General features: G+C 31.5%; 3 protein-coding genes and 1 long non-coding RNA gene across 5 annotated transcripts in view; 2 read left to right on the top strand and 2 right to left on the bottom strand.

Annotated features, from left to right (window-relative positions):
* Positions 1 to 4,049: 4,049 nt before the first annotated feature.
* Positions 4,050 to 11,471, bottom strand: Coq9 (ubiquinone biosynthesis protein COQ9, mitochondrial). Its single transcript, XM_075311119.1, has 4 exons — positions 11,316 to 11,471; positions 4,911 to 5,659; positions 4,631 to 4,840; positions 4,050 to 4,364 (listed from the first exon to the last, which is right to left on the bottom strand). The coding sequence occupies exons 1-4, from the start codon at positions 11,374 to 11,376 to the stop codon at positions 4,326 to 4,328; spliced, it is 1,059 nt and encodes a 352-aa protein (XP_075167234.1). The 5' UTR covers positions 11,377 to 11,471; the 3' UTR covers positions 4,050 to 4,325.
* Positions 8,953 to 11,149, bottom strand: LOC142239334 (glomulin). Its single transcript, XM_075311118.1, has 2 exons — positions 11,044 to 11,149; positions 8,953 to 10,981 (listed from the first exon to the last, which is right to left on the bottom strand). The coding sequence occupies exon 2, from the start codon at positions 10,934 to 10,936 to the stop codon at positions 8,996 to 8,998; it is 1,941 nt and encodes a 646-aa protein (XP_075167233.1). The 5' UTR covers positions 10,937 to 10,981; positions 11,044 to 11,149; the 3' UTR covers positions 8,953 to 8,995.
* Positions 11,472 to 12,437: 966 nt separating the features above from the next.
* LOC142241868 (uncharacterized) lies at positions 12,438 to 12,927 on the top strand. The gene is made up of 2 exons (XR_012723849.1): positions 12,438 to 12,672; positions 12,730 to 12,927. It is a non-coding gene; the product is annotated as an uncharacterized LOC142241868 (long non-coding RNA).
* A 1,366-nt stretch (positions 12,928 to 14,293) lies between these two features.
* The window catches only part of LRR (capping protein regulator and myosin 1 linker 1 leucine rich repeat protein), a 181,618-nt gene continuing 169,265 nt past the window's right edge, over positions 14,294 to 26,646 (top strand). The window contains exons 1-2 of one of the 2 annotated variants that reach the window (XM_075313190.1): positions 14,294 to 14,446; positions 14,735 to 15,704. In XM_075313190.1, the coding sequence (XP_075169305.1) occupies positions 15,668 to 15,704 (37 nt within the window). In that variant the 5' untranslated portion in view covers positions 14,294 to 14,446; positions 14,735 to 15,667. The remainder of the gene's footprint in view (positions 14,447 to 14,734; positions 15,705 to 26,646) is intronic. The other variant, XM_075313191.1, reaches the window with a different exon arrangement.

The raw sequence follows: 26,646 nt of genomic DNA, 5'->3' as shown, positions 1-26,646 counted from the left end.
GATTCACACCATATGCGAAATACTAATGTGTGGGCCTAAAATATACCTTAATTTCAAATTTCAGGCTGATCGAATAAAAATCGCCCTGTCCAAAAGTCCAAGATGTTAAATCGGGCTATGTGGGTTCTATACCAAAACTTGGACATATTCACACACACACTTGTATATGGTGCTATAATAAAGGGTGATTTGTTAAGAGCTTGATAACTTTTTAAAAAAAAAAAAACGCATAAAATTTGCAAAATCTCATCGGTTCTTTATTTGAAACGTTAGATTGGTCCATGACATTTACTTTTTGAAGATAATTTCATTTAAATGTTGACCGCGGCTGCGTCTTAGGTGGTCCATTCGGAAAGTCCAATTTTGGGCAACTTTTTCGAGCATTTCGGCCGGAATAGCCCGAATTTCTTCGGGAATGTTGTCTTCCAAAGCTGGAATAGTTGCTGGCTTATTTCTGTAGACTTTAGACTTGACGTAGCCCCACAAAAAATAGTCTAAAGGCGTCAAATCGCATGATCTTGGTGGCCAACTTACCGGTCCATTTCTTGAGATGAATTGTTCTCCGAAGTTTTCCCTCAAAATGGCCATAGAATCGCGAGCTGTGTGGCATGTAGCGCCATCTTGTTGAAACCACATGTCAACCAAGTTCAGTTCTTCCATTTTTGGCAACAAAAAGTTTGTTAGCATCGAACGATAGCGATCGCCATTCACCGTAACGTTGCGTCCAACAGCATCTTTGAAAAAATACGGTCCAATGATTCCACCAGCGTACAAACCACACCAAACAGTGCATTTTTCGGGATGCATGGGCAGTTCTTGAACGGCTTCTGGTTGCTCTTCACTCCAAATGCGGCAATTTTGCTTATTTACGTAGCCATTCAACCAGAAATGAGCCTCATCGCTGAACAAAATTTGTCGATAAAAAAGCGGATTTTCTGCCACTGATTTTGGTAATAAAATTCAATGATTTGCAAGCGTTGCTCGTTAGTAAGTCTATTCATGATGAAATGTCAAAGCATACTGAGCATCTTTCTCTTTGACACCATGTCTGAAATCCCACGTGATCTGTCAAATACTAATGAATGAAAATCCTAACCTCAAAAGAATCACCCTTTACCTCTAGACTTACAATTTCAGGCAAATCGGATAAAAATGACTGTGTCTATATGCTCAAGACCCAAAATCGGGTGGTCTGTTTATAAGAGGGCTATATCATAAACATGGACCGATATAGCCCATCTTCGAATTTGACCTGCTTGCAAACAAAGAAAGCATCTGCGCTAAATTTCAGCACGATTGGGTCCTTATTGAAGGCTGTAGCGTGAATACGACAGACAGTCGGACATAGTTATCAAGAATATCTACGTTATATAGTCAGAAAACAATTAAGTTTAGGTTAGGTGGCAGCCCGATATATCAGGCTCACTTAGTCCATTGTGATACCACATTGGTGAACTTCTCTCTCATCACTGAGTGCTGTCCGATTCCATGTTAAGCTCAATGACAAGGGACCTCCTTTTATAGCCGAGTCCGAACGACGTTCCACATTGCAGTGAAATCACTTAGAGAAGCTTTGAAAAAATTTCACCAGCATTACTGAGGTGGGATAATCCACCGCTGAAAAACTATTTGGTGTTCGGTCGAAGCAGGAATCGAACCCACGACCTTGTGTATGCAAGGCGGGCGATATTTCCACTCGAGCCAAAAATAATCTACCAAAAACTTCAAAAAAAAAATTGTCGAAATTTTACTTGTATAGAAAATGTTGTCAAAATTTTATTTTTATGGAAAATTTTCTCAAAATTTCATTACTATAGACAATGCTCTCAAAATTTTATTACTATAGACAATTTTCTCAAAATTTTATTACTATAGAAAATTTTCTCAAAATTTTATATCTATAGGAAATTTTCTCAAAATTTTATTTAGCAAATTTTCTCAAAATTTTATTTCTATAGAAAATTTTGTCAACGTTTTTTTCTATAGAATTTTGTCAAAATTTTATTTCTATAGAAAATTTTGTGGAAATTTTATTTCTATAAAAAATTTTGTGGAAATTTTATTTCTATAGAAAATTTTGTGGAAATTTTATTTCTATAGAAAATTTTGTCAAAATTTTATTTCTATAGAAAATTTTGTCAAAATTTTATTTCTGTAGAAAATTTTGTCAAAAACAGTAAAAAATCTACCATTTTTGGTAGAAGTCTACCAACTTTATATATATTTCAGCGGGTCGGATTTCCCTATGGATGTATGAAGGATGTGGGGTTAAGATATAAGAATAACCAGCGAATCCTTAGTCTAAGCAAGTTTGTCTATGCTTATAAAATGGGAAAGTGACGCAAGCACCAGGAAGAGTCTGATCTCGGTTCTATGCAGTTGTGGTCAACGATTACGAATTATATTATAATCTCCTGTAATTAAGATCCTGGTAGCATGGTAGGAAGGATTTCCCTTATCATACGAAATAGGGCAGCTCTCAGTTACAAAATAGAATCACAATGGACTGAATAGTTTAAATGAGCCTGAAATAAAGGGCCGCCACTACCCTAACCTAACTATATTACTAAAGGGTGTTGAATGTGAACCACACCTAAACGCCAAGTTTTTTTCCGAATTTTATTTGACATTTCTCTATTTCAGACTTCAATTTGAACGATGGACGTCGTGAATGGGCAGAATGGTTCCAAGAAATGGCAACAGTGGATGATCAATTTTCGAAGAAAATCATCTTCAGTGATGAGGCACATTTTCACCTCAGTGGATTCGTCAATAAACAGAATTGCCGCATTTGGGCAAATGAGAATCCAAGAGTGATTGTCGAAAAAACAATGCGCCCACAAAGAGTGACTGTTTGGTGCGGTTTATGGGCTGGCGGCATCATCGGGCCGTATTTTTCCAAAATGAGGCCGGTCTGGCAGTTACTGTGAATGGTGTTCGCTATCGTGAGATGATAACGAACTTTTTATGGCCCGAATTGGAAGATATGGATGTGGACGATATGTGGTTTCAGCAGGACGGTGCCACATGCCACACAGCTAACGAAACAATTGCTCTTTTGCGCAACAAATTCAATGGCCGTGTTATCTCACGTAATGGCGATGTCAATTGGCCGCCAAGATCATGTGATTTGACACCGTTGGATATTTGTCTTTGGGTTCTTTGAAAGAAAAGGTGTACGTCGATAAGTCAGCAACAATTCAAGAGCTAAAGGATGAGATAATTCGGCACATTAACGGCATAGAACCTCCATTATGCCTCAGCGTCATCGAAAATTTGGACCATCGGATGAAGGTGGCGCCCATTTGGCCGATATTTTGTTCCATACATAATTGAGTAATACCAATATATCATAATAAAATAAAATTACAATAATTTCCTAAATAGTTTGTGTTTTATTCAAAATCAACATCGGCCCTTGAAATTTTAACCACCCTTTCCATGCTAAGCTCAATGACAAGGGACCTCCTTTTTATAGCCGAGTCCGAACGGCGTTCCACATTGCAGTGAAACCACTTAGAGAAGCTTTGAAACCCTCAGAAATGTCACCAGCATTACTGAGGTGGGATAATCCACCGCTGCAAAACTAGACTATAACTATATTACTAGCAAAAAGAAATAAATTGAGAAATTTCGTGGGAAAACATCTTCGACAAAGAGAAACACACAACAAAGTCCATCCAAGAGTGGTTACATCATAACGCCAGTATTTCAATATAATTTTCCTACTACTAGTTCTTTGTTACTTCACAAAGGCCTCAGCTTCATCTTCAGGATGTTAATCATGGCGTTCGGAGAATAATATGACTATAAAATTACTGCGATGACACAACAAGGGTAAAAAGTAACCCGTGCTCTGTTTGAAAAAGCTAGATTTTTTCCATTGCAATTGTTTGGGTTTCTTTGCCAACCTACAGGATGCTGTAGCAAATGCGGACACAATTCGGAAGCTTTACAAAGACAATTCGATGTATTGGTGGACTTTGGATTGAAATGATGATGCCACGTTTCATCGCCATTTCACATATCGATTACAAAAACCCTAAATATATATTTAATTTTTTATTTACATATTCAAAAATAACAATATTAAAGAACATTATTTCACAGAAAGATATTTTTACTTATTTGTTAAATGAAAACAAGGCAAAAATACTAAAAATAAAAGTTCGGATTTGTTTTTTTAGTGGGAGCGGTAGAAGAAAATGATAGGAGTACACCGTTAGCAAGTGTAAGGAACTAGAATAGGTAAAAAAATACATATTGTAATTTCAGTGGGAAAGAGTAAGTGTCTGCGACCATTTGTACGTTTAAAAATATGCCACCTATGGTTTGTCATAATTTAAACCCAATATATTTCGTGCCTGAAAAAAAAACAAAAACATACAATTATTATATTATCACACATTTATGTAAAAACAGACATATCCTACGAAAATTCCATTAGAGACAAAAGGATAATTCTTTCATATCAATAATCACATTTTTTTCAATTTGTCCCTGAATTAATATGTCTTAAAATCTAATTCCCCTAACTATTGAGACGAAAAAAGTATTTGAGAGACTTAATTTCCCTTAGCCCTTTTAGAATTTTCGTGGTAATATCATCGTATTATTTTTAAAAACTCACTGTAATAAAAGTGGATGTAAATGACTTTCTGACTTCTGTCGTAATTCCTTCCATTTTCATAAAGGTACTTTGCAAATGTACGGCATCGTCCATCCGATTTAGTAGAAACTCCCATGTTTTACTGTGGTCAGGCGAATTATCTTGTAACATATATAATTCGGTCATTTTTACTATACCAGCCAAACCTACACGCCTAGTATACCAACCAATCTGAAAAATGAATGAAAAGGACTATGAAATTGATTTGAAAAAGAAATGGCATCTTTAAAAAAATACTCACGTCTACTGATCGGTCGCCAGAATAGTAGCATATATCATCCACTAATGTTAAAAGCTGAGCCAAACTCGTAGGAGCATGTTGTGGCATAGACATTAAGGCTACCGCTTGAGGCCATTGACCTTTGTAAGGGATTGTCATTTCGGTTCGCAGACGAACAAATCGCACTAGAAATTCCAAAGGATTTGAGATTTCCTTCGTGCCATTCTCAGTTTCTTTTTGTAGGAGTTTCAATAGCTCATCGTTGCATTTACCATTAAAGTAGGAAACCAAATCAAAACCCCCATGGGGAAACATACCATGGACCACACTGGGGTAGCCAGCATCTTCGGCACCTTGTAAAATAGCATTGCGTGTCCAACCTAATGTGGGCACATGCTGCAATGAAGCCTCTAAAATTTTCACTCGCACAGCTTCAGCTTTGGCATTTCTTTCATTTGTTTCTTTTTGACTTTTGGTCTTTTCTTGCTCTTCGAATTCCGCCTCACGTTTTTCTTCTCTTGCTCTGAATTCCTCTAAAGATTCTGTTGTGGATTTAGTACAAAAATTTCGCTGACTTATTGAGTGGTGATTTGTTGGGGTAACTTTGAAAGATCTTTGAAAACTAGAGTAGTTTGTACTTCCATTAATAAAAGCCTCAGAATTCCAATTTTGTTGATTTCGATCAAGATGATCCCCGTTATAAGGGTATTTCACAGCTATCAATGGTGTGGTTGTATTGCTGCGATAAGCAATCTGGCATAAATTTGCACCTGAAAATGGGAGAGAAGGTTGAAAATGAATTTTTTTACGATGGATGTTTTGAATTTTTGTTTAAAACTTAAGTCATTTATGAAGCTCTACTCTGTTCTTGACAATTGCATCATTTTATTAATATGAAATTGAACAATTTCGACATCTGCAATACCTTAAAAAATTTTGTCAACATTTTTTTTATAGAAAATTTTCTCAAAAAAAATTAAATTGTGAGAAAATTTTCTATAGAAAATGTTGTCAAAATTTTATTTCTATAGAAAATTTTGTCATATTTCATTTCTATTGAAATTTTTGTAAAATTTTTATTTCTATAGAAAATTTTGTACATTTTTTTCTATAGAAAATTTTGTCAACATTTTATTTCTATAGAAAATTTTGTCAAAATTTTATTTCTATAGAAAAATTTTATTTCTATAGAAAATTTTGTCAAAAATTTATTTCTATATAAATTTTTGTGAAAATTTTATTTCTATAGAAATTTTTTGTGAAAATTTTATTTCTATAGAATTTTTTTGTGAAAATTTTATTTCTATAGAAATTTTTTGTGAAAATGTTGTTTCTATGGAAAATTTTGTCAACATTTTATTTCTATAGAAAATTTTGTCAAAATTTTATTTCTATAGAAAATGTTGTCAAAATTTTATTTCTATAGAAAATTTTGTCATATTTCATTTCTATTGAAATTTTTGTAAAATTTTTATTTCTATAGAAAATTTTGTACATTTTTTTCTATAGAAAATTTTCTCAAAATTTTATTTCTATAGAAAATTTTATCAAAATTTTATTTCTATAGAAAATTTTTTCAAAATTTTATTTCTATAGAAAATTTTGTCAAAATTTTATTTCTATAGAAAATTTTGTCAAAATTTTATTTCTATAGAAAATTTTGTCAAAATTTTATTTCTATAGAAAATTTTGTCAAAATTTTATTTCTATAGAAAATTTTGTCAAAATTTTATTTCTATAGAAAATTTTGTCAAAATTTTATTTATAAAGAAAATTTTGTCAAAATTTTATTTCTATAGAAAATTTTGTCAAAATTTTATTTCTATAGAAAATTCTGTCAAAATTTTATTTCTATTGGAAATTTTGTCAACATTTTATTTCTATAGAAAATTTTGTTCAAAATTTTATTTCTATTGAAAATTTCGTTAAAATTTTAGTTCTATAGAAAAATTTTAATTTTGACAAAATTTTCTATTGAAATATATTCTATAGAAAATTTTATTTCTATAGAAAATTTTGTCAAAATTTTATTTCTATAGAAATTTTTTGTGAAAATGTTGTTTCTATGGAAAATTTTGTCAAAACTTTATTTCTATAGAAAATTTGGCAAAATTTTATTTCTATAGAAAATTTTGTCAAAATATTATTTCTATAGAAAATTTTGTCAAAATTTTATTTCTATAGAAAATTTTGTCAAAATATTATTTCTATAGAAAATTTTGTCAAAATTTTATTTCAGCTTAAAACCATACATTGATTAAACTACAAGAGTAGCTTAACCAACAGAGGAAAAGAATGTTTGTCAAATTTATTTGGGCAAAGCCCTATAGACTGCAAGATGGTTGGATGGACGCACGTTTCGGAATTACCACATTCCTCATCAGCATCCTCTACTTGCAGCAAAACTATCAACCAATTATCAGAATAAATTCAGGCAGTTTATGAAACCCAACAAAAACCACACTTGAACCCTCCGAAAAAAGGTTTTACATTGATAGCCGGCTTATGCCGAAATAAATTCGAAACAAACATATCTCTTTTCCTATGCCACTGTCAAATCATCGATTTGAATTCACATGGCTGGGTTTATTTTGAGCGTGCCTCCTCTTCTTTTTCCATCTGTTTTGTTTTGTTATTGTTGGTTTTGTTCTTTAAGCATTGTTGTTGTTTTTTATTTCAGCTTAAAACCATACATTGATTAAACTACAAGAGTAGCTTAACCAAGTAGAGGATGCTGATGAGGAATGTGGTAATTCCGAAACGTGCGTCCATCCAACCATCTTGCAGTCTATAGGGCTTTGCCCAAATAAATTTGACAAACATTCTTTTCCTCTGTTGGTTAAGCTACTCTTGTAGTTTAATCAATGTATGGTTTTAAGCTGAAATAAAAACAACAACAATGCTTAAAGAAAAAAACCAACAATAACAAAACAAAACAGATGGAAAAAGAAGAGGAGGCACGCTCAAAATAAACCCAGCCATGTGAATTCAAATCGATGATTTGACAGTGGCATAGGAAAAGAGATATGTTTGTTTCGAATTTATTTCGGCATAAGCCGGCTATCAATGTAAAACCTTTTTTCGGAGGGTTCAAGTGTGGTTTTTGTTGGGTTTCATAAACTGCCTGAATTTATTCTGATAATTGGTTGATAGTTTTGCTGCAAGTAGAGGATGCTGATGAGGAATGTGGTAATTCCGAAACGTGCGTCCATCCAACCATCTTGCAGTCTATAGGGCTTTGCCCAAATAAATTTGACAAACATTCTTTTCCTCTGTTGGTTAAGCTACTCTTGTAGTTTAATCAATGTATGGTTTTAAGCTGAAATAAAAAACAACAACAATGCTTAAAGAACAAAACCAACAATAACAAAACAAAAAAAATTTTATTTCTATAGAAAATTTTCTCAAAATTTTATTTCTATAGAAAATTTTGGCAAAATTTTATTTCTATAGAAAATTTTGTCAAAATATTATTTCTATAGAAAATTTGTTGGTAAAGAATATTTTCAAAATCTACCAAAACATCAAGAATTCAACCAATCTACCAAATAGTTTTACCATTTTTGGTAGAATTCTACCAACTGTGTCAACCCTGTTTGTGTGGCGTTGACGAGCCTTGTTGATACGTCCAACAAGGCCCGTTATGACCATAATATTGGTGTGCCCACGGTTTCAAAGCCGCTTGCAAAGATAATTAATGAGCCAACATCGGCGGTTATAGTTTCCCATACTATAACTTAAGATAGAAAATTACTGCGGATAGCGGCAAATTGGGACATTTTTGTCGTGTGTGAAAATTTTTGGAGATATATCATCCAGAAAAATATGACCAAAAAGTTGATTGAACTTGAAAACGTAAGCAATTAACTTTTTAATCAAATTAAAAAATAAAGTCCGTTAAGACAATCAAGGATTAAGCCCCTTTTCGGCTGTCATTAAGACAAATGTCGTGTAAATATCGGTAATGCGAAATAAGTAGAACTTAGTGTCAGCTGTAGTTTAAAAACTGATATAGAGTACTGAAAAAAGAAACATTAAATAATAGATAACCAAACACACTCTATTTTTTTGTATAAAAAATTAACATTTATTGTTTTGATCAACATTTAGATTGTTGGAGATTCTATTTTTGTGGAATCATCACTTTTCGGTGTATTATCAAAGCATTCAGAGACACGACCCAAAAGGCTTCGTATAAAATCAAATGTACAAAGGCTTTGATTTAACAAGTCGATTTTCTTATTTCGATCTAATTGCAAATCCAGACCAAGACCATTGCCAGATCCATTGCCATCATTTCCTATGGCAATATCTAACATTTTCAATTGTTCCATATCCAATGCATCACGTCCTTCTTGCACCTTCTTCATTTCTGCCTTGTAGTGTGCCTCGGAAAGATCTAAAGCATTGCGCAATGGTGTCATATATTGATTCTCAATATCTTGTACAAATGACCAAAATCCAGTTAGATTTTCTTTATCTTTAAGAGCAAAATATCGTAGAGCATTTAAGGAGGATATAATCTTATCGGAATTATCGATGAGATCGGTCTCCACACCTTGGGGTAGTTTACAAATAGTTTGTAAAACAATAGAGCGAAAATCTTGTCCAGAAAAGGTCTTGGGCAATTCGCTGGTGGTTGTTTTTAAGGCTTCAGCCACTAGATCTTTGTACATGGTTGCCAAGTAACCGCATATGCCATGATGATTAACTGTTGCTATGAGATTTTTCAATATCAAATATTTGCCTTCATCATCAAATGCCAATACATACTGCCGGAGTACTTTGAGGCCATGTTGACGCAAATGGGTTTGTGATGAAAATACCACCAATTGACACAGGGTTTTGCAAAACGATTTGTGAATATCCAAATCTAGATCGGAACTAGGTATTTGGCGATGACCCAAGTTTGTAAGTAATTTTTCCACCAATCCTAAGGCCTTGCCATGTAAGGCTGGATGATTTTGGATTAAAAGCTCTTGGGCCAAATATATGCCCATTTCACAAACATACATTGGATTATAGACCTGAGGTATTTGCTTAGCACAAATACCTTCCACTATAACCAGATAGTAGTATATGGCTAAACAATCCAATGGTATTTTATCATCGATTAAGAACACATTGGCGCAGTTGTTCTCATGAATACCAGTATCATCATCGAGCTTACGCTTCCATCTGGCCCTTGTCTCCACAAACGAGAGCAGGAAGAAAGGGTCTACTAAACACTTCGTAATACCCTCTGCCAAAGATCGAGCACATTGCATGCTATAGGTATTGGTTTTCTTTTCATCTGGCCTAAGATCATCATAGCTCAAATCTAAAAGAGCAAACGGTTTGCCTAGTACATCCACAAGGAAACAGCACATTATGTTCCTTCTATTTGCCGCTTTACATGAACGAAATATCTCTTTGTCTGTTTTTGAACAAATGTCTTCTATCAATGGATCATAGAAAAGACCCAATGTGATGTAATGCATTAATATGCTCTGAATTTCTTCATCTTGTTCCAGCAAAAGTTTTTGTTTCTCATCGTAGCCAGCATAGAGATATGGAGGTTCTGGTATCATAGCCATACGTGTCCATATTGAGTCCAGGGCCCATTCCAAGGACATAGACTTTCGATCTCCTATGCGTAGCAGAACAACTTGCATGGCTCTCAAGGCTGAGGTAAATACGCTTTCACATTCATTATCTTCCATTAGTTCCAGCATTTCCATTAACATTTCCTCTGGTGGCCCATGAGTAGCCATGGTCTTGAGTAATTCCTCAGCACAAAAAAACAGAGGAGCATCATTTTTGTAGTGTTCATCAGTCAAGTATTCCTTGCATACGTCATTGTATAAATCGATAGAAATTTCTCGCAACAAGGCCACATTTCGAGGTGCCTCACTGGCGCTTGTAAATAGTAAAGCAACCCCTTCGAATTGGCGTTCTTTAATCAGCTGTTTTACCAAAGCCTTTAAATTTTCACCATTGTCTACCGGCTTCCCATCATCGTCTATAATTTCCGGCAGTAATTTTGGTTTCTTCTTGTCATCTTCCATTGTGTGGTAAATTTTCGTATGGAACTATATCAATATTTACCAAAACTGAAGAAAATGATTATGAGAAATCCAATAAAACAATGCTTTTAGAAAATAATTTCGTTTACCTCTGAACTACCACAATGTGTCAAATGAATATCCATAATATCCATCAACAATCGAAAAAGAGAATTCTCTATTGATTTTCTCTTAAAGAACCACAAATGTCAAATTACTCTTTTAATAATGCAACAAAACTATTGCACAACAACAACACCCACAAATTTTACAAAAACTTTCGTAACAAGAATCAAATCCACCGACCATCACTGTACTCAATTATGGTGAAATTCAATAGTAGTTTTTAAACTTGTATAGTGTCCTTCTTTCAAATACTCACTTTTATTGTTTAACAACTTCTGTAGCTTAATCACTCTATTTAAAGCGCAAAAATTTGCCATATTTTCACATAAAAATACCACACACTACCTAAAACGTCTATGCACTTTGGTAAATAAGAACTAACGAGCGAGTCTTAATTTTTATAAACTAAGAGAGCAACAGTTTAGTTTAAAGAGAACAATTTGAGAAACAGTGTTGCATTTTTTATATGACATCTTGACGGCTAGTTACCCTAAAGAAAATGCGTGTTTATTGATGATTATTGGGACGTTTAGACAAAGTATTTTCTGTATAGAATTTTTGTGGTGTCGCATGCAGTGGGTACTGTGTTCGATTTTCGAGTTGAAAATAACTTTATGTTCGCGATTACTTTTCCTTAAATAATCAAAATTGTAAATGAAAACAAACATAACCTTCTAAAATCTTGCAGAAATCTCAAACAAGAAATCGTGCATCAATTGACTTTGCACTTCTGAGAATCACCCAACGTGGAAAACAGTCGTATACGATATCCAAAGCTGGTCGCAAAATGACGTCACCATTGAGAAGTTTTCGCATGAGTTTACTTACTAGGTGCCTTTTTAGATACATTTAAAACGGCGCCAACAAGAGCACCTTAAAACTATGAGAAAAAGTGATAGAAGATAGCATATAAAAAGATAGTCGTTAAAGAGTCATTGCAGTCAAGTAAAATACGATTGTTTAGATGTATATTAATTTAACAAAAATTTATAAATTATTCAAGATATAACATTTATACGAATAAACACAATAACATAATGGCTTAAAAAGGAATTGTATCTAGTATTGTTATTTTTATGCGCTTTACAGATTATCAGTTATTCCGGACGGAATGTCGGTGTTTGTAAAGAATCTTACAGTGTGTCGGATCGATACGACTTGTCAGCGATGACTAAATAATCGGTAAATGTGTTATCGATCCCATGGTTTGGTTAGGTTAGGTTAAAGTGGCAGCAAGATTAAATTTCAGGCTCACTTAGACTATTCAGTCCATTGTGATACCACATTTAACTAAAAGTACCTATTACATATGGGCACTTCTAGTCTTAACCACTGAACCTTCTCTATTATTTACTTTTGTGGAACCAACCAGATTCCCTGCCAGCATTTCAAAGTTCCATTTCAACCTCATCGTTACCACAGACTCGTAAATGTCACTTCAACCATCATGAAAAGGTACATCAAAAAGTACATGCAAGTAATTTGCCATCCCTACTGTTAAAAAAGCCATTTTTTTGTGAAACGCCAAGCGCAACCAGCTTGTTATATTTTAATTAAATAAAAACGAAAATAAAGTTCTGAAAACATAGATTATACGCTTAAAATTGTGAAAGGTATATTGGTGAACAATTTGGTGATTTTCCAAATGGAATAAAGTGATTGTTTTTCAGATATTTTACAGACACGCTGCCTCCATGGAATAAAAACACTGGTTGATAGACGCAGCAACATGTAACTCGCTACTTGTAACTCAACATCATCATTAATGCCAAAAATTATGTTAAATGTAATGTGATAGTGGTATAAATGTTATATTTTTAAGAATTTGTAAATGTTTAATCAAATTAATAAATATCTAAACAAACGTGTTTTACTCGACCACAATGATTCTTTTACAACTATCTTAAAATGCACTTTTTCTGATTGTTTGGAGGGTCCCTTATTGGCGTCGTTCTAAATTGATCTATAAAGGCACCTAATAATTGCACTCATGCGAAACATTTTTGTAGTAACTTGGCGTGGTACAACTTCTCAATAGTGACGGCGCTTTTCCGACGAGTTTTTGATGTCGTATATGATTGTTTTCGACGTAGTGGGGATTCTCAAAAGAGTCCCCAAATTCAAAAAATGTTGGCAGGGTTGCTCCAAAAACATTAACGATCCCATAAACATGCAGCAGTATCGATTATACCTTCGGGCTTAACTTATAAGTGTGTAAATATAACCATAGCGATAGGCGGTAGGCGAACACTTATTTACGTGTATTTTTTATGGGAAGCCCAAAATCCGCGACGGAATACCGTGACGGCTAGCGGCGTGTCGCTAAATTAAAACTTATTCTAACTCTTTGGCGAAAACTGGTATAGTGTTGCCATCGCTTATCAATTTTTTTAACTCACCACTAGGAATTGCTGTTGCCTGGACACGTGTAGATTATTTTTTCTTGAAATAACTCAACAAATAACAAGCCATTGTATGTTTTTATTCAACTTCATTGTTTAATATTGTCAAAGCGTGCTGTATTGACAACAAAAACGCTAGGAAACGTGAAAAAGGGAATTATTCGCCGTCAAGCTTATTGTATTTGCCGTTGCGGCAAAAATGTTTCGCCTACCGCCTATCGCTATGGTTATATTTACACACTAATGTGCACAATATATGGGATATGTTCGACACGAGCACTGTCGTCCGGAATAACTGATAGTATGTAAAGCGCATTAATCGATGCAGTATGATAGGACAAGTATCTCAACAATTATCACTTTAATCCTGTTTGAATGTCAACAATGTTCACCAAATCACCTGCCAATTCCAAGCGAAATAACTATGTTAACATCAGTGATCTTTTGGTTTTCCTCAAATAATTTATAAGAAGCTATTTACTTTTGGTGTTTCATGAAATATAAAAATGGCTCTTCTAACAATAACAATGGCAAAAATACATTTCCATCACTTTGTCGACTGTTATACAAAAAAGAGTCGATGGCAGCGATGGAGATGAAATCGAACTGCCATATTACTTTCCAGCTGTGAAGCATTAACTTAGTACCGGACGTAAACGAACATTGCTATTATTTTCCCTTACAATCTTTCATCTAAACATCCCTAGTACAATCGATTTTCGATAAAATATGAAATCGATGCATGACTTCGATATGTTTATATTCGATGACCGTGATTATATTCTCAATAGCTCTCTTAAAGTAATCATTTAAAATTTGATATTTGGTCGGTTCGCACGTTTGTATCGGAGAGTGACAACAACAAATAAAAAACATAAACAAATGTAAATTTAAATAATAAATTTGCAATTATCTTCATTTGGATATTTAAAGCAAAATAAATTAATAAATAGTACTTTTAGATGCTGAATAGAAACTCAAGCGGGTAGTTAAAATAAATGCAATTGCAAAAAGTGCAGTGAATTTGGGAGTTGCTTTTTTCTACTTTGCGAAAATATAAAAACAACAAAATTGTGTGAAAATCCGTGAATTTTGTGAAGATTATAAGTGAATACTTTGGTTGTATTTAATAAATGATGCTTTAAAATATAAATCAAGAAATCGTAGTGTTTTATTGGTGAAAATAGCCTTACTTTTTTATTTCAATTGGAGAAAATAATTATCTTCTTACTTTTTTGCTTTACCTCCTTTTTTGTATATTCTTAACTCTCAGTTTTCTAGCGCGGAAGAGAGTGAGAGCATGAACTGTGCAGTGCTTTTAATTGTTTAGTAGGGGGTGGATTTATGTTTACGGGGAAATTACTTCAAAGGGGAACGGAGAGAAAAACGGAGTCGACATAAGTGAAACAAAGCAGCTAAGAAAAAAAAACAAAAAATAGTGAATTGAAATATGAAATTTTCAAGTATATAAGCGTGTTGTGTCTTCGGCAGAAATATTTCCCAAAAAGAAAAATGAGAATGCCATAGAACTTTGCCAGCCCCAGTGAAATGGTCCACAAACAAAAATTGGGGCATTACGACTACGATTCATGAAATCTAAAGGAAGTCGGGTGAAGTGAAAACCGAAAAACCAACCTTCGAAACGCGGATACAAGCAAAAAAATACACAAAAATATCTCGTTTGCTGCAGCCAAATCGGGCGGCGGCTGCATTTGGACAATTTGAACAGTTCGTGTGTGCAAGTGGGCTTTTGTCTTATTGGACTTCGAAAAACGTGAAGAATAATTCACCCATACACAGGTTCCAATCCAACAATCTTTGATTCATCTTTAACGGGTCACAACACAACCAACAAATCCTGTTTTGTAACCTTAAAATTTTTTGTTAAGAAAATAAAGCCGAAACACACAGCCAAATATAAACGGGCCAAATAAAACTTAGCATCATCACCACTCCAACACCAAATGGACATTATAGGTGGACAACGAAGACTAATACGACGACGAAGACGACATCAGCTACAACGAAATTTAAACTAAAGTAAAACAGTATCAACCAACACAAACAAACGGAGCATACGAACATCATCAATACAACAATCATCCTACCTACCATCAATAGTCTTTAAAGAGGAGCAAGAAAGCTCTGCCAGCAGCCAACAACTTTCGCCTTGAAAAGAAATTTATTTGCAAAAAACGGCTCCAACATGTCGACACGTTCTCAGCTAACGAAGGATTTAAATGGTGAGTTCAGATTTTGGAATCATTGAAACGTTTCCATTTTACATGTAAGAGGACAAACCCTTTGTGGAAATTCCTTAGTTTTATAAAGCAATAAAGTAGCAAATCTTGGAAAATATTTCAGACATTCCTAATATGCGTGTATGCTGCCCAGAAATCAGAACGTTTTTTTTATGGCTCCATTCATTGTAAAAATATTAGTTTGGGGAGAGATGTTTACATGACTAGGGTTGCCATGGTTATTGAGTATTTGCAAAGAGGCATTATGTTCGATTTTCGCAACCACTCTCAATTAAAAGTGTAAAAATATACATGAAGACAGTATATTTTTAGGAAATTTATTTATTAAAAAAAGAAACTGGGAAAACATTCTAGTTTTCGGATCGAAACCGACCATAGTTATTTACTGATTTATTAAAGATATATTAAATTATAAGGATGAGCTGAATAAAAACTAGCTAGCAACATATTATGAATAAGAAATAACGAACGTAGGTCTCACCAGCGGTTAATTAAAACAACATATTTTTGTGTTGTTTATATTTTTTTTTCAAATATTCGTTTCTATTTTGTAATTTTCGGCAAATATTTTCGTAGGAATATAATTGTTCCATTTTAACTCAACAGAACATTGAAAATTCTTGTAATTTGCAAAATCTTCCCAAAAGAATTTTCATGGAAGCGAAAAAGTTAACTCCCCGCGGGGTAAAATTTTTAACGTTATTTTCATTGTTTTGTTTTTAGTGTTTTAGTGATTGTCAATTTTTTCTTGCGACATATAATTGCCCAAAATTTTAATGACTGTTCCAAAATACTTTAATCGGAAGTGGGAACAATTTGTGAAGGATCCCGGGATGTCCTAAAAAGAAATGCTTTGTGGAACAACATACATTTTTTTGCTGGGTACCTTTATATTGGTTATTTTTTGTTTTACGCAAAAGTCTATTTCACCATAAAAAGCCGTTTTCTGCATTGAAATATTCGAGTTTTAAATTAATTATTTTAAACCCGGTCATATTACCCAATCATATTGTGTTAATGTAGATTTTGTCAAAATTTATCAGGATTATGTTTGCTTTCATTAATATATTTAACTTCATACTTTATAAAAGATTCTGAAAGTAAAGTGATTTTCTATGAAAACACAAAATTTTACATCTACACACAAACAATTTTTTCTGATTCAATCACGAAATTTATTCATCCAATTTTTTTTGTTTGAAATAAATATTTCATTTAAAAACAAACAAAAAATCCTGAATTTTGTCAAAATTTTATTTTTATAGAAAATTTTGCTAAAATTTTGTTTCAAGAGAAAAATTCGCTTCCCTTCGCCAAAGTGGTGGTATGCGTTTGAAGTAAGGCCACTTTTCTTCAAATAAAAAAAAAAAAAGAATTTGCTATTTTTAAATTTTTTAAAGAAATAATATTTAAATAAACTGAAAATAGGCTAAGGCTCATTTTGAAAGTATGGCATCTTTGGGTTATTTATTTTATTGAGAAAACATATTTTACATCAAAGACTGTCATCTACACTCAAAAAAGTGAACCTCTATTTCACTAAAGCAAATTTAACTTTATTTTAGTTCATGGAATTATTATGTTTGGAGAAAGTTTAATTAAATTAACTAACGAGAAATATATGCACTGAAGCACAAAGATTTACTAAATTCGTATTTCTCACAAAATAGTTCATTATTTAAATTTGTAAGTTTTACTACAAATACGCCCACCTTGAATTTCGTATGACACTAAAGAAATTCTTCCCAAAATTTTTCCTTCAAACTACAAAATTTACTTTGACAAGGAAAAAAAAAGAATTATGTCTAATAAATTTTACATCTACACACAAACATTTTTTTCTGATTTAATCACGAAATTTATTGATCCAATTATTTTTTTGTTTGAAATAAATATTGAATTAAAAAACAAAAAAAATCCTTAATTTTTAACAACTCGGTAGACTTGGTAGAGTAAAAATTAAAAGTTAATTGTATCAATTAATTTAAAAATATTCAATCATTGACTTAAATAACTTAATGTTTCTATCTTGAGTAAGAAGTTAATTGTATCATTTAATTTATTAAATGATTTTTTTCAACTTTTTAATTGGGAATATTTTGGTGATATTTTTTTCTGTTTAGCGAAGTTGTTTTTTTAGCTAGGTACAATTTTAGCAATCTATGTATTTTTGAGCATTTATTTTGGCGTTTCTTGAACTTCGTGCAGAATTTTAAAACACATTTTATCAATTATAAATTAGTTTATTTAATATAGCTAATTATTTATAAAAAATAATTTAAATAACATATGTTTTTAGTCGAAGAAAAGTTTCATAATAATTCATATAACTTCCATTGAAATATATCACATTTTTTTATAAATATATTATATAAATATTTCATTTTACATTCCTTCGGAACATGTAATTCTGAGCCATTCCGACCAAATAATTACATATGAACAGTCTCATTTATAATTATAAGCAATTTAATATATAATTTAAATGTGATGCAAAAATTATGTACAAGAAAATTTACAACAAGTAATTATGATAATATATTTAGATATGGTTTCAATCAAAGATTATAGATTTGAGGAAGATGGGAGATTGGCTTGCGTCATACCAAAATTTGCATTTACCAGATTAGTTTAATACATGTTTGTAATCTTTTAGTCGTTTTTAGTTTTTATTTTTTAAATGAAAAATGTAATTTTCTTAATGAAACAATGTTAAATTTTAAGCAACAAAAAAATACATTTTCCCCTTTATGGAAATTTATTTCGTGCTCTTAATTTCTTTTTATTTGCATTTTAATGCGCGTTTGGTTCGAGTATTAAACTAATGTGGTAAATGTTTTGATGTGCTCAGTAGCCAATCTCCCATCTTCCTCTTCTATAATCTTTGGTTTCAATTACCCGCTTTATTTGTGTAAACATTTGTTTTTTAACTTGGCAACCCTAAAGTGGACCTTTGATTTGAGTAATAGATATATGTCGTTCGCCTTGAATTTGCTGTATGTATGCTGCTGAGCTAACTCTCTTTGTTTGTTGTGTGCTCTGTTTCCTGCTTCTTCTTGTGTAAAATCTTTCGTCGTCTCCTCACCACATCCACCCACCTTTTAAGGTCTGGCTAAACGTCAGGTTTGCTGGATAGTCCTTATCATTCTTTGTTGTTGTCAACGTTGTCGTTTAATCCTTGTGTATCCCCATTTACTCACTCAATCGCCTTTTGACATTGCGTTTCGCATAATTGTCCTCTCCGGCATAATGGCGTTGTTGTTATTTTTACTCGACCTCTCTCATAAAATGCATTTTATTCTGTTTATGTTGTGACTGTTGTTAATATCCTACATTATCTACCACTATGCGAGAGGCAAATATTCTCTGCTAAAAATGACATCAGAATGAAACTATGCTGTTATTGTTGTTGTTATTACCTTTAGTAGGAAAAAAAAGAATTATTTTTTTTTGGCATTGTTACAACATTTTGGCCTTGTGTTTGTCCAATAATATCTGATGTCCTGCTTAATGCAAAAAACTTGCTATTCGACTATCCAAATCCCACCCACTTTTAAATCAACACACCCAGCCTATCCCTTAGGACCAGGGCTATGGAATTTGTCACTGTGTTGCCACTGCAATTAATCGTGAAGTTTAATTAGTGTGACAAATACTAAGCATGTGTAACAAAAAACATTTAACATGGTTAAGGTCATTGAACTTGGAAGTGGTAAATTTGGAGTTTTTTGACAACTTGTTATGTGAATTGTCTGTTAAAAACTTTTCTCTATTCCACATTGAATCTTTGTTATAGAATATATATTTTTAGAATAAAGTTAATATAAATGTTAATTCTTCTAATGATCGTTTATGTTTATTTATTTATTGTCCCTTTATCTATATTTTTTATAGGTGGTTGGAATTTTCCTTTTTTCACATAACAAAAAATACCCCATTACTTTGTAAGATTGTAATGTGAAGTTAATTTTTAAATTCTTATGACATAATAATCAAAAATATTGAATCGATTAGTGGCACTTTTTTTTTAAATATATGCTGGTCCTTCATTTCAATTTCTCCATCGACTAGACATCTCAATCTCCTCCATTGACAGCCATTTGTTACTAAATACCGGCATACTTTTCCACTTATAAAAAAAATTGTAATAAAAAATTGTGTGCAGTCATTACGGTGGAACCTGACGTTTTCATTCTTTCATATCCAAATAAAATCAGCTGCATTTGTTTTGTCGGCAGCATTAGCACTTAATAAGAGATAACAGAAAGCATATGCACAAGAAGCTAGTGCGTCTTTATAAGATATAACAGGAACCATAAGCAGAAGAAGCTATTGTGTCCATAAATTAGAAAGTAATGTATGACAGGAGGGTGAAGACTGCCATTGATGGTGATGGCTAAGTCCCAACAGATATAGATTTATTTGTGATTTCGTTTCGTTTTTTGGAAATTTATAAAGCTAAATAATGGATATGTCATAAATTTAATGATAACTTAAAATACTACGTATGCGTAACATTGTGGAAAAACTAAAACATATAGCACAAGTTGAGAATCAATGTAATCTGATTGGATTACGGACTTAGAGGGAATTTTTATTATTATTGTATAATCCTAGTTCCATATATCATAGCCTATAGATATTTAAAAATAAATATTTCATTTAATATTTTTATTAAATTATTATAAATAAAGGGTGATTCTTTTGAGGTTAGGATTTTCATGCATTAGTATTTGACAGATCACGTGGGATTTCAGACATGGTGTCAAAGAGAAAGATGCTCAGTATGCTTTGACATTTCATCATGAATAGACTTACTAACGAGCCACAACGTCGAATTTTCAGTGAATGGGCCCTAGAAAAGTTGGCAGAAAATCCGCTTTTTTATCGACAAATTTTGTTCAGCGATGAGGCTCATTTCTGGTTGAATGGCTACGTAAATAAGCAAAATTGCCGCATTTGGAGTGAAGAGCAACCAGAAGCCGTTCAAGAACTGCCCATGCATCCCGAAAAATGCACTGTTTGGTGTGGTTTGTACGCTGGTGGAATCATTGGACCGTATTTTTTCAAAGATGCTGTTGGACGCAACGTTACGGTGAATGGCGATCGCTATCGTTCGATGCTAACAAACTTTTTGTTGCCAAAAATGGAAGAACTGAACTTGGTTGACATGTGGTTTCAACAAGATGGCGCTACATGCCACACAGCTCGCGATTCTATGGCCATTTTGAGGGAAAACTTCGGAGAACAATTCATCTCAAGAAATGGACCGGTAAGTTGGCCACCAAGATCATGCGATTTGACGCCTTTAGACTATTTTTTGTGGGGCTACGTCAAGTCTAAAGTCTACAGAAATAAGCCAGCAACTATTCCAGCTTTGGAAGACAACATTTCCGAAGAAATTCGGGCTATTCCGGCCGAAATGCTCGAAAAAGTTGCCCAAAATTGGACTTTCCGAATGGACCACCTAAGACGCAGCCGCGGTCAACATTTAAATGAAATTATCTTCAAAAAGTAAATGTCATGGACCAATCTAACGTTTCAAATAAAGAACCGATGAGATTTTGCAAATTTTATGCGTTTTTTTTTAAAAAAAAGTTATCAAGCTCTTAACAAATCACCCTTTATAATAAAGCTTTCAATGCACAAGATTTAGCGATTCAACGATTAACATTCTCAAAATAGTATATGCCCATATGCCGACATTCGGAATCGCAAAATTTTCGTTTGGCCATAATTTCTTAACCCTAACACTTTTAAACTTAAACCTTGGTAATATAGTTATCTTTAATGTAAAGTTCAAATAAAAATTGTACTGGAGGCTGAGGGTATCTCTATTTTTTCGTTAGAAAAAAAAAACAAATTCTTGTGATTGGCGATTTCACACATTCCTCTGGGACAAAATTTTTGGAAAACAAGATTCCCCCTTATTATGAAATATTTTCTTTAACTGCAAATATAACCGAATTTATGACGACCATTGCAAAAATATTCCACAATCTTTAACATTTTCTTTTAAAGAGCATTTTTAAGAGTCAAAAGAAAACTTCGTTTGTCTAAAATTTCGATCCTCAGAAAAGTAAACTCTTTCTTTCTGTGTATGTTTTCCACTTATCTTATTATGGAAAAAAGTTAAATGTGCTAATGGAGATAGTAAATATTATTTCTACTTTAATTAGAAATAATAAGTTTTCTTGAGAGTTCTATCTATTAAGTTTGGAAAATGTATTATACAAAAATACCTTCCTCTCAAACAAAATTTTAAACCGTTTGGAAGTTTCTTTTCGCGGTAAAATAATTTGGATGAGTGTTGATGTAATTATTTTTTTTTTTTTAATTTTCTGGCTTTTTCTATAGTAACAAATGTTGACACAATTTTCTATAGAAATAAAATCTTAACAAATTTTTCTATAGAAATAAAAATTTGACAAAATTTTTCTAAAGAAATAAAATATTCTATATAGACAAAATATTAGCAAATTTTTATATAAAAATATCGCTATAGTAATCAGCACATAGAAATAAAATTTTAACAAAATAAAATTTAGAAATTTTGATAAAAATTTCTTTAGCAAATAAACGTTGCCAATTTTTTTGTAGAAATAAAATTTTGACAAAATTTTCTATAGAATAAAATTTTGACAAAATTTTCTATAGAATAAAATTTTGACAAAATTTTCTATAGAATAAAATTTTGACAAAATTTTCTATAGAATAAAATTTTGACAAAATTTTCTATAGAAATAAAATCTTGACAAAATTTTCTATAGAAATAAAATTTTGACAAAATTTTCTATAGAAATAAAATTTGACAAACTTTTCTAAAGAAATAAAATTTTGACAAAATTTTCTATAGAAATAAAATTTTGATAAAATTTTCTATAGAAATAAAATTTTGACAACATAAATAAAATGTTGACAAAATTTTATATGGAAATAAACTTTTGACAAATTCTTCATAGAAATAAAATTTTGCCAAAATTTTCTATAGAAATACAATTTTAACAAAATACAATTTTGATAAAATTTTTTTTGACAAAATTTTCCATAGAAATTAAATTTTTGACAAAATTTTCTATAGAAATAAAATTTTGACAAAATGTTCTATAGAAATAACACTTTGACAAAATTTTTTATAGAAATAAAATTTTGACAAAAATTTCTATAGAAATAAAATTTTTACAAACATTTCTATAGAAATAAAATTTTGACAACATTTTCTATAGAAATAAAATTTTGACAAAATTTTGTATAGAAATAAAATGTTGACAAAATTTTTTATAGAAATAAACTTTTGACAAATTCTCTATAGAAATAAAATTTTGACAAAATTTTCTACAGAAATACAATTTTAACAAAATAAAATTTTGATAAAAATTTCGTTAGCAATAAAATTTTGACAAAATTTTCTATAGAAATTAATTTTTTGACAAAATTTTTTATATAAATTAAATTTTTGACAAAATTTTCTATAGAAATTTAATTGTTGACAAAATTTTCTATAGAAATAAAATTTCTTTAGAAACAGAATTTGATATTCTTTTAAAATTTTTCCTATAAAAATAAAATTTTGACTAATTTTCTATATAGCCAATAACTTTAAATTTTTTAAATTTTTGTTTTAAGCCATACTATCAAATTCTTTACTTTCTAATGTTGCTCCAAACTAAAAGTGTTTAAAACTTCGACACATTAACAAATCAAGGGACATTCACACACTCAAATAAATTGCCGCTATTAGGACTGATCAAAAAATAATAAAAAGAAAATCTAAAATAAAAAATAAAACATTTCTTTTGAAGAAATATTTTTTTGGCATAAGAGCCACAAAAATTTGATCAAACACTGCAAAATAAGGTTTTTTATTTGGTAAATTTTTTCTTCAAATTTTGGTATATTACTTTTGGCTCGAGTGGCAACCGTGTTTTATAGGCCAGTGTGTACACTGAAAAGAAAGCATACTCGGTTCCAAAGGTTTTGTGTTTACTTTAAAAAATTTGGTATTGATTCCGAGCCAAAGAAGCGGAGAATACAAGTAAGGATACTTTTAAGACACAATTCTCTTTTAAATTTAGGTTTTGTGTACTTGCTTCTAGGAAGCAAATTTTAATTTTTCGCTTTCTCAGCTTTTTTTCTTTATATGCTATCAAAGTCCTTTAAAAACGAGTTAACGGCAACTTTATTTTCCAAATTAGGACTCGACTTCCAGTAGAAATTATGCTATGTTTGAAGTAAAAAACTTCTTTAAAATAAAGTTTTGAAAAACATGTCCTATATTTGAACGATTTTTTGCTTTGTAGTCAAGATGCAAAAAGACAACAAATTTAAAGACAATTTCATTAAATTTAAAGAATTTTTCTGAATTATTAAAGTCAAGTTGACCTAAGCCTATAAATTTTTTCTTTCATGTTAAGATACCCATTTTTAAGTCAAATCACTTAAATATAAGGACAATACGACTTCATTGAAAAGTTTATCGACTTTTGGACAAGGAAAATAACTTTATTTTAGAGAAATGCGTCTTCTATGCTAAGCAACATTTGTAATCGTATTTTAAAGACATGAAATCTTTGACCTCACGACAATATTTTTTTCAGTGTAATGCGTACGCAAGCATATTTAAAGAAACTTCGTTCAAGAAAACTAACAACTTTTGTTGCAGTCATCTGATTCTCCGTTTCTTACAAATAATGCAATTTTTTAATATATTTCAAATAATTTCGTACAATTTCGTGGCGTCATATTAGAGGCGTTCGCACAATCGTTCTTAAGAAAAACTAACTCTCCACTTAAAAATTAAAAATGCAAAACTCCACACTGCAAAACTCTTCATTCTTATATACCTTCATTAAAATATACCTTTAGAACACTATTATGGTAATATATATAGTTTAGTGCGATAATTTATGACAATTTTCTACTTTTAATTTTAGAACAACTCATAAGACTATAGTCACTATAGCAAGCTTCGAAAATTTTTCCAAATAAAATTTTATTTGAATTTAAAGAAATTTTCAATTAAAAATTCAATTGATTTTTTTCTTAATTAAAACAATAATAAAATAATTTTTAATTGGCGTTTTTGAATGAAGAATTTTCATTTAAGAATCAATGAATTTTGCGATTGCAAATAAAAAATATTTTTTGTGTATCAAAATTCTATTTGACAATACTGGCACTATTTGCACTAATGCCATGTTCTTGTTAAAACGCCAGTGCAACGATAGATAGCTGGATAGAATAATATTGCAAATATTTTATGTCTCTTGATAAATTCGTTAAAAATAATAATTCTAGTTTTTATAGAAATATCGTTTTTATTAAATATTTGTTTTTTAATTTCTCATAAAAATTAGGTCGATATTTTCGTTATATAGAAAATGTTTAACAATTTTTTACTTCACGTATTACCACTGTGGTATCACAATCGACTGAATAGTCTACACACAGAAAAAAATGTCACGCAAATTTTTCCAATTAAAATCTTAATTGAGTTTTAAAAAATATTCAATTAAAAATTTAATTGATTCAACAAATTTTTTAATTGAAACAAAAATCAATCACACAAATTAATAGTATCAATTAATTTTTTAATTGGATCAATTCATTTTTTAATTGACTGTCAATTAATTTTTTAATTGATACTACCATTTCTGTGATTGAAGAAATTTCAATTAAAAAATTAATTGGATCAATTAATTTCGTGATTGAATCAAAAAAAAAATTTGTGTGCACACAAAGAAAATTTTATTAAAATTGAGCCAACGAAAATTGTTCATTGATACAACGAAACATTTCCAATAAGGCAATGAAAATGTTCATTAATACCACGAAATATTTCCATGAAAAAATTCGTTATAATAACGAAAAATTTCGTTTTATCAATGAATTTGTTTCATTGGCTCAATTTTAATGACACATTTCATTAATATACGAAAAATTTTCTACCAGTGTAGGTGAGCTCGAAACAATCGTCTGCCACTATAGCTAATCTATTCTGACATATTAACCAAATCAATCATACTATCACATCTTAGACATCTTCTTCGTGCTGCAAGCGTGGTCACATCATATCAAGCGTAAGATACAATTATGGCCACATCAACGAACCTTAAGTGTTCCTTCCTTTTTGTCCACTATTTCCTTCCCTTGCCAATGGCCCTAGCATGTCAAGAATCATTTGTTTGTTAGCTGATGTAAGGGAAAATAAATCCGTATATGAAAATTCGTTTCAGCGCCACCTATATGTGAAAAAATGAGTTATATACGAATAAAAATTTTTTTTTTGCGATATAATCCTCCGTAGAAATTGGCATAAATTGGCCAAACGGGAAGAGATAGAAAAGCCAAATTTTAACCAAAGATAAACTGAAACGATAGCTTTCGATTGGAATGAAAACCTTTTGCCAGAAATCTTCCGAATCGGAGTAATGTTGCATATACGAAACAGAGAGAAAAGTGACCACTGTGGCCAAATGGAAAAAGATGGGGTTCCAGATTTATATGTGAAATATAGATATTTTAGTGCTCTATCCGATGGTAAAAACGGATATTGCGAAATGTGTTTGGGAGTCTCAATATATGGCTTGGAAAAAAGTGGACGCACTGCTCCTGGAGAGAAAAGTGACCACTGTGGCCAAATGGAAAAAGATGGGGTTCCAGATTTATATGTGAAAGATAGATATTTTAGTGCTCTATCCGATGGTAAAAATGGATATTGCGAAATGTGTTTGGGAGTCTCAATATATGGCTTGGAAAAAAGTGGACGCACTTCACCTCAAGAGAAAAGTGACCACTGTGGCCAAATGGAAAAAGATGGGGTTCCAGATTTATATGTGAAAGATAGATATTTTAGTGCTATATCCGATGGTAAAAACGGATACAGCTAAATGTGTTTGGGAGTCTCAATATATGGCTTGGAAAA

This window comes from Haematobia irritans, chromosome 5 (assembly GCF_050003625.1).
Source record: "Haematobia irritans isolate KBUSLIRL chromosome 5, ASM5000362v1, whole genome shotgun sequence".
NCBI lineage: Eukaryota > Metazoa > Arthropoda > Insecta > Diptera > Muscidae > Haematobia > Haematobia irritans.
This window is presented reverse-complemented; position numbering and strand designations above follow the sequence as displayed.